This window comes from Vidua chalybeata, chromosome 16, assembly GCF_026979565.1.
Source record: "Vidua chalybeata isolate OUT-0048 chromosome 16, bVidCha1 merged haplotype, whole genome shotgun sequence".
Classification (NCBI taxonomy): Eukaryota; Metazoa; Chordata; class Aves; order Passeriformes; family Viduidae; genus Vidua; species Vidua chalybeata.
In genome coordinates, this window is record NC_071545.1 from 3,429,160 (window position 1) to 3,444,373 (window position 15,214).

The following is a 15,214-nucleotide window of genomic DNA, read 5'->3' on the forward strand; positions in this document are numbered from 1 at the left end:
TTTCTGCAGCCCCTGGTTCTGTCACTGCACTCACAGAGCTGGACTGCCTGCTCTGGAGTGCTTTCTGCAGCCCCTGGTTCTGTCACTGCACTCACAGAGCTGGACTGCCTGCTCTGGGGTGCTTTCTGCACCTCCTGCCCTGCCTGCAGCAGCTCAGCCCTAGGTAAGTGTTGAGAACATGAGGCCGTGCCTGGGACTGCAGCTGGCAAAGCAAAAGCAAAGCATGGGCTTGTGGTGCTTGAAAACAAAGCTGGTTTCCTTACCAGGATAGAAGAAGGGTCTTGATAGGGAATATGATTGTTTGTGGTAGTTAAACAGTGCAATTCTCTCCTGTTTAGCTACAGCAGACACACTGTGCTGAGTCACTCCTGATTGTTTTATGCAGAACATGCTCTGCCTGTGCCTAAAGAGGGTTATTAAAGACTGCTGAGTACAGAGAGCTTTAACAAAGAGATCTCAGAGTAAACACTGACATTTGTTACTGCCTCTGTTTAGCACTGCTGAAGGTCCCTGGGAGCTTGGGAAATTGAGCTGTCAGATCTGTGAAGATGAAATGAAACTTTGTTCTGTGGCTTCAGTCCCTTAGGAAAGTCTTTCAGGTCATTTAGTGTTAGTACTGTGAGGAGAGCTTATTATTATTTTCCTAAAAATTATTTCCTATTGTTGATAAATGCAGAGTGACAACTTGGCATTGCTATTAGTCCATTTGTGTTTGGTGAAGGCAATGCCTGAAGGACTGACAAGGCATTTGCAGGCAGCGTGCCTGGGCTGTGGGCAGGACAGGATGAGTGATGGGTGTCAGATGGAACCACTGCACCAACTGACTTGTAAGCTGTAGTTAAGCACATTCACAGGGTGACTTGGCAAGAAAGCACAAAATGTTCTGGGAGGAAGATTCACTTCTCACTGTTTCCAGGCTTAAGCATAGTGCTGTTTAAAAAAGAGAGAGATTCAGGGTAGTGATGGAATGACAGAGAAGCCAAGGGTTGACTCTTAGAAACTCTTAGGCTGGGCCTTGCCTGGGATTTTGTCAGTCTAATTTGCAAGGAGGAAAACCTCAGTGTTTATAAAAGTCGTCTTAACACTGTCTTGGATTGCTGCTCTTATGAGTTTTTGTAAAATGTGTATGTTGTACTGCCAAGGAATTTCAGAGATATAAACGTGGGTTGTTTAAAACACAACAAATTTTCACCCTGAAAATATTAGTTGTGAATCAGAAAAACCCCAAAGGGCTTCTCAATTTTCATAGTGATTTTCAATTCCATGAATAAGAGCATGGAAAGGGCTCTAGGGACTTAAAAATAAGGATAGAACAGCTCTGATCAACGTTTGGCTCTCAGCATTCCATGTTGTATGAACCTGGGGGAAGAGGGAGCCACCATCACTGCTCTGGTCAGTATTTTGGTGTTAGTCCTGTCCTGCTGGGGACCCAGTTCTGCAGGTTTTATCTGTCCCTCATTCCCCCTCCTCCCCCAGCCATGCAGGCAGAGTGGGGAGGATTCTGATCTCAGCTTTCCCTGCAGTGAGAGCAGAGCTGGGAAGACGGAGCTGCTCTCTGCACAGCCCTAGGTGTTCAAAGACTAAAATGTAACACAGGCTTAACATTAAGTTCATGTTTACACCTTCAGGCAGCTGTGCTGTGAACAGTGGAGTTGCAGTGCTTATCAGTACTTTTCTGAATATAAAGAGGTATTATGGCTTCTGGTATCAAGCCCCACAATCTGCATGCAGGATTCTTTTCCTTTAAGACGATAATCTCTTTTCCATTGCTTCCTCAGTGCCTGAGGAGTGAAAGAATGAAGGCCAAAATATGAAAAGTGCCAAAATCCACTGTTCCTCTGGACACGCAGCAAAAAAAGTCACCCTTTATTACAGAGATGTCATTTACAAGCTGACTGTTGTTAATGGATGCTTCATCACATGTAAAGAAAATAGTTTTCTTGGGGACATTAGTTTTTGGCTCTGTGTTCATTTTACTGAACAGCCAGTACTCCTGCCAAACAGTGAGCTCTAATACTGCTGGGGTTATGTTTTAACTAATGCCATTTGATTTATAATCCAATAACTCTAATTGAAGAATCAGTAAGCTCCAGATAACAGAGCAGATCCCAGGTAGAGCAACTTCCCATGTAAATTCACCTTTAGTAAATACACAGGGAGATGATTCTGTGTTTGAAATGGATCAAAGCACCAGGAGCCAGTGCTGGCTGCTGGAACGTACCTGCTGTGGGTGGGGGGACATTTGGACAAGCAACAGGAGATATAAAACATAGTTAGTTCATCTAGATCTGCAGCTGTTTGAATTTCAGCTATTCCCCGTGGGCATGCAGAGGCAGGGAGGCTTGCAGTGACTGGAAGCTGTGGTGTTGTCCTGCCCAATGCTGAATTTTCAGTGCTGAAGCTGTGGTGTTGTCCTGCCCAATGCTGAATTTTCAGTGCTGAAGCTGTGGTGTTGTCCTGCCCAATGCTGAATTTTCAGTGCTGAAGCTGTGGTGTTGTCCTGCCCAATGCTGAATTTTCAGTGCTGAAGCTGTGGTGTTGTTCTGCCCAATGCTGAATTTTCAGTGCTGAAGCTGTGGTGTTGTCCTGCCCAATGCTGAATTTTCAGTGCTGAAGCTGTGGTGTTGTCCTGCCCAATGCTGAATTTCAGCCCTAGGCAGACAGGGCCCACAGCATAGCCCACATTTATTTGAAACAAGCATTCAGCCTTTTCTCCTGATGCTGTCAGAGCAGACCCTGCAGCTCAACTTGTGGCTGTCAGAAGCTGTGCATGAGCTTGGGCTGGGATGTCCTCATTCATTGTGAATGCAGTCACAACTTTTTGCTCTAAGTTCCACTATCTTAGAGCACTACAGAGACACTGAAAATTCTGGCAGAACTCATTTGGCTGCTGTTATTCCAATTTCCACAACATGCCATGGAAAAAGGCTTACCATGATGGCAGAGAGCAGGGGGGTGCTTATGGGGAAGTAATTCAAGGATTTTGCCTTCATTTCTATTCTTGGTGCATCCATTTTCTGCATGTTTCAGCACTTTCTCAGAGCATTTCCCTTCCTTCTCTCTGGTTCCTATGTTTTACTGCTGTTTTTCTTTAGCTGACAGGTTCTGTGGTACATTAGCAGCAGCTACATAATTTCATAGCTTGTATCCCTTCATAAACTCACTGTCCAAAGTATTATTTCCTTGCAAGAGATATAGATTTATTTTTCTTAAATATACAAATTTTAAATTGCCCTCAGGACTCGAGCCATTTATTCTTAAATTGAATCTTATTTATTGTAATCCAGTTCCAACTGATAGAGCATTCCTCATATTATTCTGACAGAAATAAACACGGAGCTGAAGTGCTATCTTGGCAGAGTTATATGAGCTTGTAATAGCTGCATGCAACTGAATTTTCATTTCACTTTTATTTATTGGAAAGCTATCCTAGGATTTTGAATTGATTCCTCACTTTTGTTTGCATTTATATGTATTTCCTCAATAAAAGGAAGAAATTTCCTGTTATTTCAGGCCTCATCAACCTTCCTGAAAAATAACATGAATGCTAGTATATAAGGAAAATTGAAATACTTAACTGTAGGTTTGCTATCCATACCAAAAAGAAATCTGCTAAGGCAGCAAGTGTTCAGGGCAAGAGGTGGCTTGGAACTGCAGGAGTGTGTTGAAATGGCATTCAGAGATTGCCAGGTATTATATTGCATATTGAGGTATTATAATATTCAGGTATTATATATTATGTATGTATTCAGGTATATAATATTCAGGTATTAGAATGTTTTAACAAATAACAGGTGGTGCATACGTTAAACTGTCCTGTGAATGGAGCAGACCTAGGATTGCAATACTCTTGGGGGAGCTCCCCAGGCCCTGGGCAGTGCACAGAATGCTGTCCTGACAGGAGCTGAGGGAAGGTCACTTGTCAGAAATCACAGCCCAGGGTGTAATGTAGTCATATTTCAAACACATATCTTCATCAGTTCTTATTTCAAAGTCATGGAAGTCCATGATAACCGTCACTGGGGTTTGCATGGTGATGTCCATGGTGTGGACTCCAGCAGCAGGAAGGAAAGATGAGAATGCTCTGGACAGCTAGATGATGCTCTGTGGTATCCACCAGGGAGCTGAGAAGCAGTCAGCTGGGTTTCCTAAAGCAGTGGACTTGCAGCCACTGTTTAGCCTGTAAAAACTGCTAATTCTCCACAGCAGTGAAATATTTATATTTTGAGTCATGACTCTGTCATGTTAGACTAGCAGCAGTCCCTACAGAGGAGATTTATATGCATGTAACAGCAAAGACTGGACAGATATATTCTGGTCTCTTTTTCTGAAAGACTCCATATAATGCTTGTTAATTTTACAGTAATATAAGAGGTACCAGTTCTAAATAAGTGAACTTCACAGTCATATAATTGTTCCCAGTAATGTAACAATGCCCTTATATTGATTATTTTCTGAAGTCTCAGTCCTAGAAACTTGATCATAACTTGTCTAAGCAGTTTGGGGCAGAACAATGCAAGGTGGGTGGTGTATTGCTATAGCAGAATATTTGTGCTTGGATTTGTGCACAAATATTATGTATTATTTATATATATATATGTATCTATCTATCTATATATATATATATGTATATATATATCTAACTGGTGCCAGAGAATCACATGAAAAGTATATTCTGTGAGGAGCATCCTGCAACAGTGATCAGGCAGGTAATACATTTAAAATATAATCATTGACTGAAAATTCTGTAGCATAAGAAATATTTCTGTGCCTGGGGGAACAAATATTGTGGATACATCCTGTAGCTCATCTTTTCCCTTTAAATTCACTTTATGAAAATTTTGGCTAGTTGCTGAATTAAGCATTTCCTGATGGGGTGTTTTGGTGATGGGTTGCCATGGGAGAATGTTCCTGTGAGATTTCCATCATTGTTCAGGATTCTGAAGCTTCTTCTTGGCATGTGGAAAAGGTAATTTCCCATTAGAAAAAGCTCCTTGTGTGTCTTACACTGCTCTTTCTGCTGTGCATCTGAAGGTAGTGGTTGTTTCTTTCTGCTTTGGTTGGTGAAAATCAGGAATCACTGGAAACATTTTCCCAGGCTGTTTGGAGTAGAGATACAGCCCAGCTGGGTTTATCTGAGCTTCTAGCAAAGACAAACGTTTGATTTCTTATCTGAACTCAGGTGCAAAGTCACTGGGGCTGTACCAAGCACTCCCTGCAGCCAGGGCAGGCTTGGTTTGCTGAGATCCGTGGGGACCTCTGCTGCTGTTCCAGTGCAAGGGCAAAACCCGGTGATGATTATCATTGCTCTGCAGATTCTCCTCCTGATTGTCTTCTAATACTCCTAGATAAATGTTCCTGAGTGACTTACTGAAATCTCCTGCCTCAGTAAACTTAAACTAATTCTGCTCAGGAGATAATGGGCAATGTCAGACATGGTCATCTGTGCCCTTTGTGATTACATTTTGAAAGTATTTATTTAACTCTCCACTTGTTTTGTCTTTTCCTTCACCTTGATTTCACAGCAGTTCCTGCAATAATTTACCCACTTCATGGACTGCTGGAGGATTAGGAAATACATAATCATTCAGATGAGCAGGAGTAGCTAGGAATATTCTGGGTTTCTTGCACTGCTTATATTCTTCATCTTTGGGAGATATCTCTCCCTGTTCTTTACAGGGCTTCATTGTTCAGGATTCTGAAGCTGCTTCTTGGCACGTGGAAAAGATAATTTCCTATTAGAAAACACTCCTTGTGTGTCTCACACTGCTCTTTCTGCTGTGCATCTGAAGGTAGTGGTTGTTTCCTTACCTCAAACATATAAACCCTTTTAAAAATGTTGGTCTTTTCTTGTGTCTAATCTTTTGAGCCCTTGGACAGCCATGCTAGGCTTCTGTTTGTTTTTCTACTGTGGAATCTCATGCTATTAGACACATTCAACTGCAAAATGAGTATTTGTATGATTTTAGATTATATTAATATGCTTATCACTCCCAGTAAATCTCATCCTTGTTTCTTGACTCACTGAATCAGTATATTGGCAGCTCCTGACACACAGCCATTATCCTTGGCTTGTGATAGTGGGATTTCACAGAGAAGTTTGCATTAAATAGGATTCAGGACCGTGGATTTAAAAAATGAAATATTCTCTTATATCCAATAAATAAATGATTTTTTCTGTGACTTTATATTTTCCAATTTATTTCTATGTAACCTTTGATTCACTGAGTGTTATCTGATGGAAAAGGGCAACATTCCTTTTTGCTAGTGTATCATCATAGGGGAATCATTATACTCGATAAATACATGAATATATCAGAGTTGATTAAATTATATTTTGATTATTTGGTGAAATGTTGTCTTCCAGATAAAGCTGAATATATGCAAAGAGTATATGTGTAGAAAAATGGCTCCACATTCCAGTGCTAACCATGAATTGTGGAATAGGGGTGATGCTGATACTCCCTGCTCTAAATGGCAGAGTTGGGATTGGTTTTCTCTTTGGGTACAGTAGGAAGGCATTTCTGCTGTGTAGAACAAGAGGTGAAGCCCCTCAATAATTCCAGATTCACCCATGCAATAAATGCTGGGAAGGCCTTGGACACCACCTACTATTGCCCACCAGTTTGAGAGAGAACTCTGCTGCTGTGACATCTCTGCATGGAGCACTGTTCTTTGCATGCCTGGAGACACCTGGGGGTGTTCCATGTCCTGGATATCCTGGAGCAGAGCTGGGGTATAGTTCTGGAAGGGAAGCCACAATCTGTTCCTGGTTTAAAGGGTTCCTATGTCAGACCATTTTCTGTAAATTGATTTCAGTTTGCTGTCTGCTCAGCCTTGGGCATCCTTATGTTCTCAGCCCTTTTCAGAAGCCCTCAGGACATTGTTTTATTTTCATTAGAGAAGTCTTACAGGAATATGAAATCCCCTTTCCAGAATATCTGAATATTTGTTTCATTCAGGAACTTCTGCTGCTTGGGTATTGATTGTCCAGGTTTCCTTCTGCTGGGGGACCCAGAGGAGGAAATAAAAATCTGTCAGGAACTTTGGATTTAACAAGGCACCAGCAGTGCTGTGAACTGGACATGTGAAAGGAAAAAGAGTCATATTCATCTGATGGGAAAGAAATACCACAGTGGGGAGGAACACAGTGACCAGGCCACCCAGTCCTGGGGCTTTGGAGTTTTCTGTTCCAGCCCAGAAAGGTTACAGAGTTCAAGGCAAACTTTTTAGGAGAAGGGCATGGATGCCCAGCCCCTTTAGAGCCATCAAATGCAGTCTTGTGCTACAAGGAGAGCACACTAAGTATATTTAAAAGAAAGATTGGACAGTTTTTCACCAAAAGAGAAATGGATCTCCACTGAAAAATTTTCCCTCCATGGAAGCAGGTGAGAATATTTCAAGTAGTTTCCCTTTTGTGAATTCTAGGATAGGGAAAAAAAATCCCATTATCTTATTTCCTATTTCCAGTCTCTGTCATTCCACTCTGCTTTTGAACAGAAGAAAAGATTTCTTCTTGTTACTACTATTTTTTGTCCGTTTCCCCTTCTCTGAAGCTCACCTTGAGGCTGCCCACCCTTCATGGATCTAAATGCTCCCAGCATGGAGCTGGTGCTCCCTGCATGTTCCCAAAACCTGGCAAGGCACAAGCTCCTTGCAGAACCAGACCCCTACAGACTCCAGGCTCCCTTGGCTTTATTTCCTGTTGCAAAGCCTCGTGCTTATGTCACAGAGGTGTGATGAGCAGGGCCCTGCTCTGGGTTTGTTTGCCAGCCCCAGCTGGTGCCCTGCAAATCAGCTGCACTGTACCATACAGCACCCTGATTTATGTGAGGCATCACGTACTGATGCCTTTATAGACAGCAACTTAGTGTTTCAGAGGAGTCTGCATGTTACAAAAAGGGCAGCAGGTGTTATTTAGACTAAATTGACCTTGAAATTGATTTCTTTATTTTATGACTTACTGAGGGGAGATTAATACTTTTTTTTTCCTGCAGCCTGAAACAATTTACATGGTAATAGAAGGCATAGTCAGTCAAATAAATTGCTGGAAGTAGTGGTGTTCCAAGAAAGAAAATATGGATCTTACTTGCATTGATTCTTTCTATCCCCAGGGAGTAGCTAAGACTTTTAACACTGGGGAAAGACTGCCAAAATTTATTTTTCCCATTAAAGTCAGAAGAATAGAAAGTAATGTCTGTTAGCTGACATTTAGTCCAAACTTTCAGTTTGAGGGGTGGGGAGAAGGCTGTGCCCCATATAAAATTTAGAGAGTGTTTTATTGCTATTTCTTGATTTCTCTAAGGGCAGATAGATAGTAATGGGAATCATAAGAAACTTCTGGAAAGCCTGGCATGGACACAGCATAGCTGCCCTTGGTAACAGAACAGGCCCTGAGAATAAAATAGCTTGTAAATGGTTCTTGCAATTCCACCTCCGAGTACTGAGTAGAAATCACCTCAAAATACAAATGTTAATGGAAACAAGAGACCCAAAAGAAATTACCTGGAGGAGGCACTGATAGGAACATGAAGTGTAGCTCTACAAGAGGGATAAAGTTTTTGTTTATTGTGCTGCTGCAGTGTTGCAACTGTGTAATTTCCATTTTCCTGTAGCCTCCAAGACAAGTGCATAGTTAAATGATTTGTCAGTGGCACAATACTTTGCATAACCTGAACATGTACCAGATATTATGATGACACATTACCTGAAAATGAGTGCAAAAGCAACTCCACAAACCAATTTTTTGTTTGCTGTAAATACAGAAATGGTGTAGAGGAAAGTGTTGTATATGTGAAAATCATCATGATGAGAATTAATCTCCTTTGTCTCTCAGAGCTGAATGCTGCTATTGCAGCTGTAGTGAGGGAATGGTGATTTCAGCCTGTGTGATGCAGGAGGAGGAGAAGGGGGTTTGGTGTCCAAGCATCTAGAATTACTAGAGAAGGGATTTGGGCTCTTTCTATCAGGTTTAGAATAGTTTTGATTGTTGTTGGCATTCTCTGCCTCCCTAAAAACAACCTAGAGCTGAGGAGTTTTGCTATTTTTGCTTTTACTTTCTGGTTCAATGTCCCTGGATTTTCACAGGTGGTAAGTGAGTTATTAATAGGGAGCACACCACGAGCTTCCCAAGGAGCTGTCCCACATGCAGCACTGGCCTAAAGCTGTTTATTAATTTGTTACTGCTTCACAGAGCTGTGCAATGCTTAGAGATTAGCTGGGTTGGGGGAAAAAGAAGTATATTTGTAAAATAGCTGCTTAAAATGTCATATTTATTTGGAACTTGGGGCATTGCCTTCTGGAAGAGTGGTGTGAAACAAAATGTGGTATCTCCCTGCCTCCCTGCCTGCCTCTCCTAGGGAGTTTCCCAGGAGGAACAGCACTGCAAAAAGGTTAGTTTGGATTCCCACAGTCCTTCCTGAGCACTGTGAAGCTGTGATCCCAGGGAAATGGTGCAGCCTGAGGAGCTCTGGAACAAGATGGGGAGAAAATGAGCAGGGAATAGAAACAGCTGCACATCCATCCTACTGCACGGAGTGTTTGCAAAGCAGGAGCAGGGAAAGGGCTCTGGGGGCAGCAGGGACACAAGGGAGGAGAGTGACAGGGAAAGTCTGAAGAGGAACAGGGAAACCTCTGAAGAGTTTTCCTTGAGGAAAACCTGAAGAGGCAGCAAAGGCACAGCTGCTCAGTGGCACAGCAGTGGGTAAGGGTATGGAGGCACTGTGAAGTCATCCAGGGCTGGAATAGAGAAGGTTTGCTTGGTGGCTTTTTTCAATGTTGGTCTCAGTTTGCAGCTTCTTAGTGGACAACAGTGACTGCTATCATCTCTGGGAAACATGGAATTGGTCTGGGAGGTGATTTTGGTGGAAGTTTATCTATTTATACCTTGTGAAGTCTGTTTGTTGGCACTTCCTATGAAGGAGATGGTATTTGCAATGGCTAAATTGAATGGACAGTGAGGCATACTCTAATTTATACAATTAGAGACTGGGGGATACTCAGGGTGAAGGATGGAGAATTACTACCAGCTCCCTGATATATGATCTGTCTCCTGGGTCACAGCACATCTCCTATAAATAAAGGCTCTAGAAGCTTTATATATGGAGGCATGCTTGATGATGATAATTAAAAGAAGTTTATAGCAGTTACTCTTTGCTGTGTTGGACAGATAGGCCTCGATTTCAGCTTATCAGACTTTAATTCCCAAACAATAGTGGGAACTGTGTAGCTTGGCTTGCCATGTAAATCTGATCTTTATTGGCAGGGATGGCATGACAAGAGGGGCCTGGGAGGCCTTTTCAAAATACAAATGTGAGTGTAGTGGCTGTATTCTTTAGGGAAGAGGCAAGAATTTGCTGTGCTAACTCTTTCTAACATACCCTTTTAAAATCAGAACTGTTTTAATTACTGCCCCGAGCCTTGCAGCTGAATTTATTGTACCTGTGTTTAGACACTGTGACACTTCTCTCACCTGTAAAAACCCCTCCGAGCCTTTGTTTCTGTATTGCAGTAACAGCAGAGTGCTCAGCTTCTTCTCATGCCCAAGCCCCAAACTGCTTTGTGACTTGTGGAATGCCAGCTGGGCTGTAGGAGAAGCTTCCTGAGGGGTAGAAAATGAGGGATTTTACCTTGCTTTAGGGTAGACCTAGATGGAGTTGTGACACAAGAATGGTGAGCCAGCATAGCCATGGGCCTGCCTCCTGCACAGCCTGTGCTGCAGGGGTTTGGAACTACATTGACAGGGCTGCTGCTAAGCAGGAAATAAACCATGGTCCCTCTGATGGAAGAGAGACTCATTTGTCATCAGATGCTGAGAGAATTTTGAGTGGCTGAGAATTTTGAGTGGCTGAGAATCTGTCACCCAAATTTCATGTGCAGGACTGGTTCAGGAAGTGCAATGGAGCTCTCCCCTGAGTTTCTGAAAGGCAGAAATCCTGTCCTTCCCACCCCACTGCCTTCCAAAAGAGATATCAGGCTGCTGCCTTCCTTGGGGATCATTATGGTAAAACCAAAAGGTGTGTAATTTAGTCAAAAGGGTCTAAGGCACAAGATGAATGGCAAGGAAAATCTCCATAATCAAATATTTTACTAATGGCACCTCCAAGTCTAATCAAAGTGGTGCTCAATGTTGGTCTTTATTCCTGATAGGTAAAGTGCCATCTATTATCTTTAATCTGACTATTTTTTCCCCTTTTTTCAGGACTATAAATCTGATGTTATGACTCTGGTTTCCAGTGCCAAGAACAATCCTCAAGGTCCAGTAAGTAAAGCATTTTGCTGAAGAGATTAGATTTTGTAACTGAGTTTAGATCTTCTTTTAAATTGTTTCAGTCATCAATCACTGGCACTAACTCTTGCCTGTGACACCTTGCTGCTTTTGAAGTGACTGCACTTGAATTGGCTTAAATGCTCTTTAATATGTGAATATGTAGTACAGGGAATATCTGTCTTAGCAAAGAGAGGCAAAGTGATTAGAATTGCTGCAGTTAGGTTCATTAACAGCCCCGTGGCTCTCTCTTGTGTGTGCTACAAACTGTCACCTGCACGCTCAGACTGGGCTCCAAGCTGTGTCACTGCTCTGCAGAGGGGGAACAAAATCAGAGGGAATGGGAGAGTGGGCTACAGCTGCAAGCCTCTCTGGAATTCCATGTTATAGTGAGGGGGGCAGGTACAAAAAGAGAAAGCAGAAGTTTGGCTGAGTTCAGAGCCATGCAAGAGCAAAGCTTTCACAAGGGCAAGGCTGATGGCTTGGAAACTGAGCAGGGCTGGACCAAAAGGGATCTGCCTTATCCTGGATTAAAGTTGGATATAACCTACCCTGAGTCTGTGCTGCACGCTTCATTTTCTGTATAACATCACATTTTGGCAGGAAATGTGTACCACAAACCAAGGTTATGCTAAGGTGCTGTGGATTTACAGCCCCTGTCTGATGGCCAGAGGGGCTGCTGATACTCAGCATGGACTGATGTCACTCAGAGTTAATCATTCACTGCTGTAAAGATCCTTTAATATTTTTTCTCTAAAGCAGTGTTATCGTGCAACAGGGCTTTTCCAAGTGCCTCTCCTTGGAAAGTGCCAGGAATTGAAATGATGTCACTCTGTGAACACTTAGTTTGGATATTTTCCCCCCTCCTTTTCTGATTATCTAATCTGTATCCTCTCAGACTCGAGGTTGTAGGAGTTGTGGATTTATGCCAGAATAAGGAAATACTCAGTATTTTGAATGTTTGGCAATCCCCTTCTCCCTGTTTGCAGGCATGATTAATGCTTTTTTAAACATGAACATCAAACATTAACAGCTCCCTGAAAGGAGGAGGTGGTTGGACCTTCTCCAAATGAACATGGTCTTTCAGTTGGAAATCTCTGGCTTGGAAACTGCTTAGTCACACCAACGGAAATACAAAAATATCTTGAAAAGTGAAAATGTATACAAGAGATTTTTAGCTTCTCTGATGATTTGACAGGATCCCTTTTTTTACCCTGTATAGTAGGTTTTGGAGGAATTTCTTTCAATAATTCTTCCTGCACTGATGCTTCTTGCTGGAACATCTTGCTACACAAAGTCACAGCCTTTCTGTTAGTTTGTCAAAAGTTAACTTTGAGAATGATGTTCTGAGAGGTGGAGGTTTATTTTTAGAAATTTGTTTTTTTGTGCTTCATATATTTGCATTGAAATTAGGTTTGTGTCAGTTAAAAAGGAATGTTTTGAAGAATGATGTAGTGTTTCTCTGGCTGAATGTGTTCTCTAAACTAGAAAATGTTTTTACAAGTGCAGAACAAGATTTGATGAACACCTGTCATTTTGTACTGAGAGGGTGGGGGCTTTACTGAATTTCTTAGTCAAACTGTCTCAGGGCAGTACTGTAACATTACATTATTTTTTTTTTTTCCTGTGATTGAATCCTTTTGTTGTCTGTAACAAAGTGTCCTCAGATGCTGAAGTAGTGACTTAACAAACAAGATTTCAATTGTCTTCCTTGAGCCTCAGTAGCTTGGACTTTAATTATTTTTTGCTTATTTTTGAGTGATGGAAAGAGTTTTAAAGGTACTTTTAGCAGTGCATTTTAATGTGTTGAAGAGGGTTGTGATGGAAAGAGGAAAAGGTTTCCTGTTTTCCATGATATTTCTTATGCCACACTACAATGGCATAAAAATAATGAGTTAGGAGTTGAGCTTATTGCTCTTGAAATTACACTGTCTCTGTTGTTGCTTGGAAAATTGTTTGTTGTGATGGATGAGGAAGAATACGTAGATTTTTCAAGTGTGTTGCCAGATCATTGCTTATAGAACAGTCTGGTAATAAAAGGAGAGTTGACAGATGAGAATTCAAATGGACCTGAGAACGAATTACTGAATAATGCCCCAGTTCCAGGGCCTGGAAAGCTTATTTCCAGGTTTTTTTTTTCTTTTTTTTAAATAATTGTTGGCTGCTTTTCCTGCTCTTAGTGACAGATCCTATATGAAAGTCTAATGCAGCTCAATCTCAGGCTGAATTCACTTCTGTGTTACATCACGGAGACTGCATTGAAAGGGCTGGAGTCACTGTGATATAAAACTCCAGCAGGGAGTCAGATCTATCAAACTTCATGTTTCCTGATAGCTAGAGCTGCCTAATAGATTGTTTGTTAAATAATTCAAGATGTTTTCATTAAGCTGAGTGATTGAGTCTTCTAAAGCCTTTCTTTTGTTCTTGAATCTCATCAGGCAGTTGGTTGTACCTGCAGAGCTAAGAAAATCTAACTGAAGGAAGTATTATGGGAGCTTTAGGAAGCTGTAAAATTACAGACTCTGCCAGACCATGGAGGGATGGACTTGGGCTGGATTCTTGGATTTCTGTCCCTTTTTCTTCTGGCTTCCTCTAAGTGCTGCACTCTTCTGCAGCTTCACAGTCTTTTTTAGGCTGCTTTAAATTCTCCTTCCTGCTTATTAAAGGTTTATGTTTTCTAAAGTGCCTTTGCTTTTTCCCCCCAGTCTCCATTTCTCCCACTCTTGTCTATATATTGATATTTGATAACAAATATCATGTACTGTTTTTTAATCAAGAACTGTTGAGAGGAGGTAGTAGGAATAAAATAGGACTCTTCAGGGTAATTCAAGAGGGACAATAATGATTTTTTTGCTGAGAAATAAAATCGCTGCAAGAATTGCTGTCTGTGATCTGAATAGAAATGTGATAGTACCTGAAATTACTTCATCTCTACTGCTGCTTGAGGAGGGATATCTATTAGCTGGGGATAATGGCTTGAAAAAAACCCCAGTGGATTTCTTTAAATTTCAGATTCCTATTGAATGGAATGTATGTTAGCATTCTTAAAAAAAATATTAAATGAATCTGTCACTACCAGGGAGAGAACAATAGAGCTGAAAGCAAAAATAAGTCTTCCCTGAGCATCATCAGAGAGCATTTGGATAATGGGTTGAGTGGGAGGGAAGATTCTTCTGCACGGGAGAAGGGAAAGTGCATTGTGCAGGCATCTCAAATAGTAACATAGAGCTGATCTAACTCGTGCCAATAAAACTGACAAATCCAAGGAATATCTGGCTAAGTTTGGTTTTATTTCTCAAAGTCATCTATACTGAGAATAGAGGAAACTATCTCATCCACTGAAAAATAAAGAAAATTCTTTACAGCTCTGTCGTGAGGATCAGAGAGTGGTTTATGACAAATGTAATCCAGCACGAGGGGAAAATTTTACCTGAGATTCTTATTGTGGGAAGCTTTTGTAAAGTTTTCCATCCCATTTGGGATTTGAGAATCCAGGCAGATGAAATGTTGCTGTGTTAATGCACAGCAGATGGGAGAAGTCAGAAGCAGGTACAGAATGCTGAGTTCTGTTCTTTCCACCTCCATCTGCTCACAGTGTTTTGCTCCCATGGCTGTGTGTTTTTATCCCAGCAGAGGAATTGGCACAATGGCTGGAGGTCACAGCCATTATTCCATATTTTATGGAGAATATTTCCACATTATCTGGAAATGTCTTCTTGAAAATACTCCAGTATCATTTAGATGATGTGACAGTGTTACACTTAGTGGTTGTATAGGGAAAATCCTCAAATTAGAAGTGTTACTTAGTGATTAATGAAGTTAGAACAAACCAGTTATTCTTAGATTCAAACTCCTGTAATATATTGACACTTTTCCCTGTTCCACCAGCCTGTACTTGTGTGTTGTTATTAAATCAGGTGCTGAATGTTGTTTATCAGAGTTAACCTT

The 15,214-nt window shown here is 41.4% G+C and overlaps 1 protein-coding gene and 1 long non-coding RNA gene across 2 annotated transcripts in view; one reads left to right on the forward strand and one right to left on the reverse strand.

Annotated features, from left to right (window-relative positions):
• Nucleotides 1-7,286: 7,286 nt before the first annotated feature.
• LOC128795986 (uncharacterized) lies at nt 7,287-7,654 on the reverse strand. The gene is made up of 2 exons (XR_008433683.1): nt 7,562-7,654; nt 7,287-7,424 (listed from the first exon to the last, which is right to left on the reverse strand). It is a non-coding gene; the product is annotated as an uncharacterized LOC128795986 (long non-coding RNA).
• Nucleotides 7,655-7,794: 140 nt separating this feature from the next.
• RBFOX1 (RNA binding fox-1 homolog 1) overlaps nt 7,795-15,214 on the forward strand; it is a 1,013,650-nt gene continuing 1,006,230 nt past the window's right edge. Inside the window, exons 1-2 of the mRNA XM_053957185.1 lie at nt 7,795-7,910; nt 11,201-11,260. Of these exons, the coding sequence (XP_053813160.1) occupies nt 7,890-7,910; nt 11,201-11,260 (81 nt within the window). The 5' untranslated portion in view covers nt 7,795-7,889. The remainder of the gene's footprint in view (nt 7,911-11,200; nt 11,261-15,214) is intronic.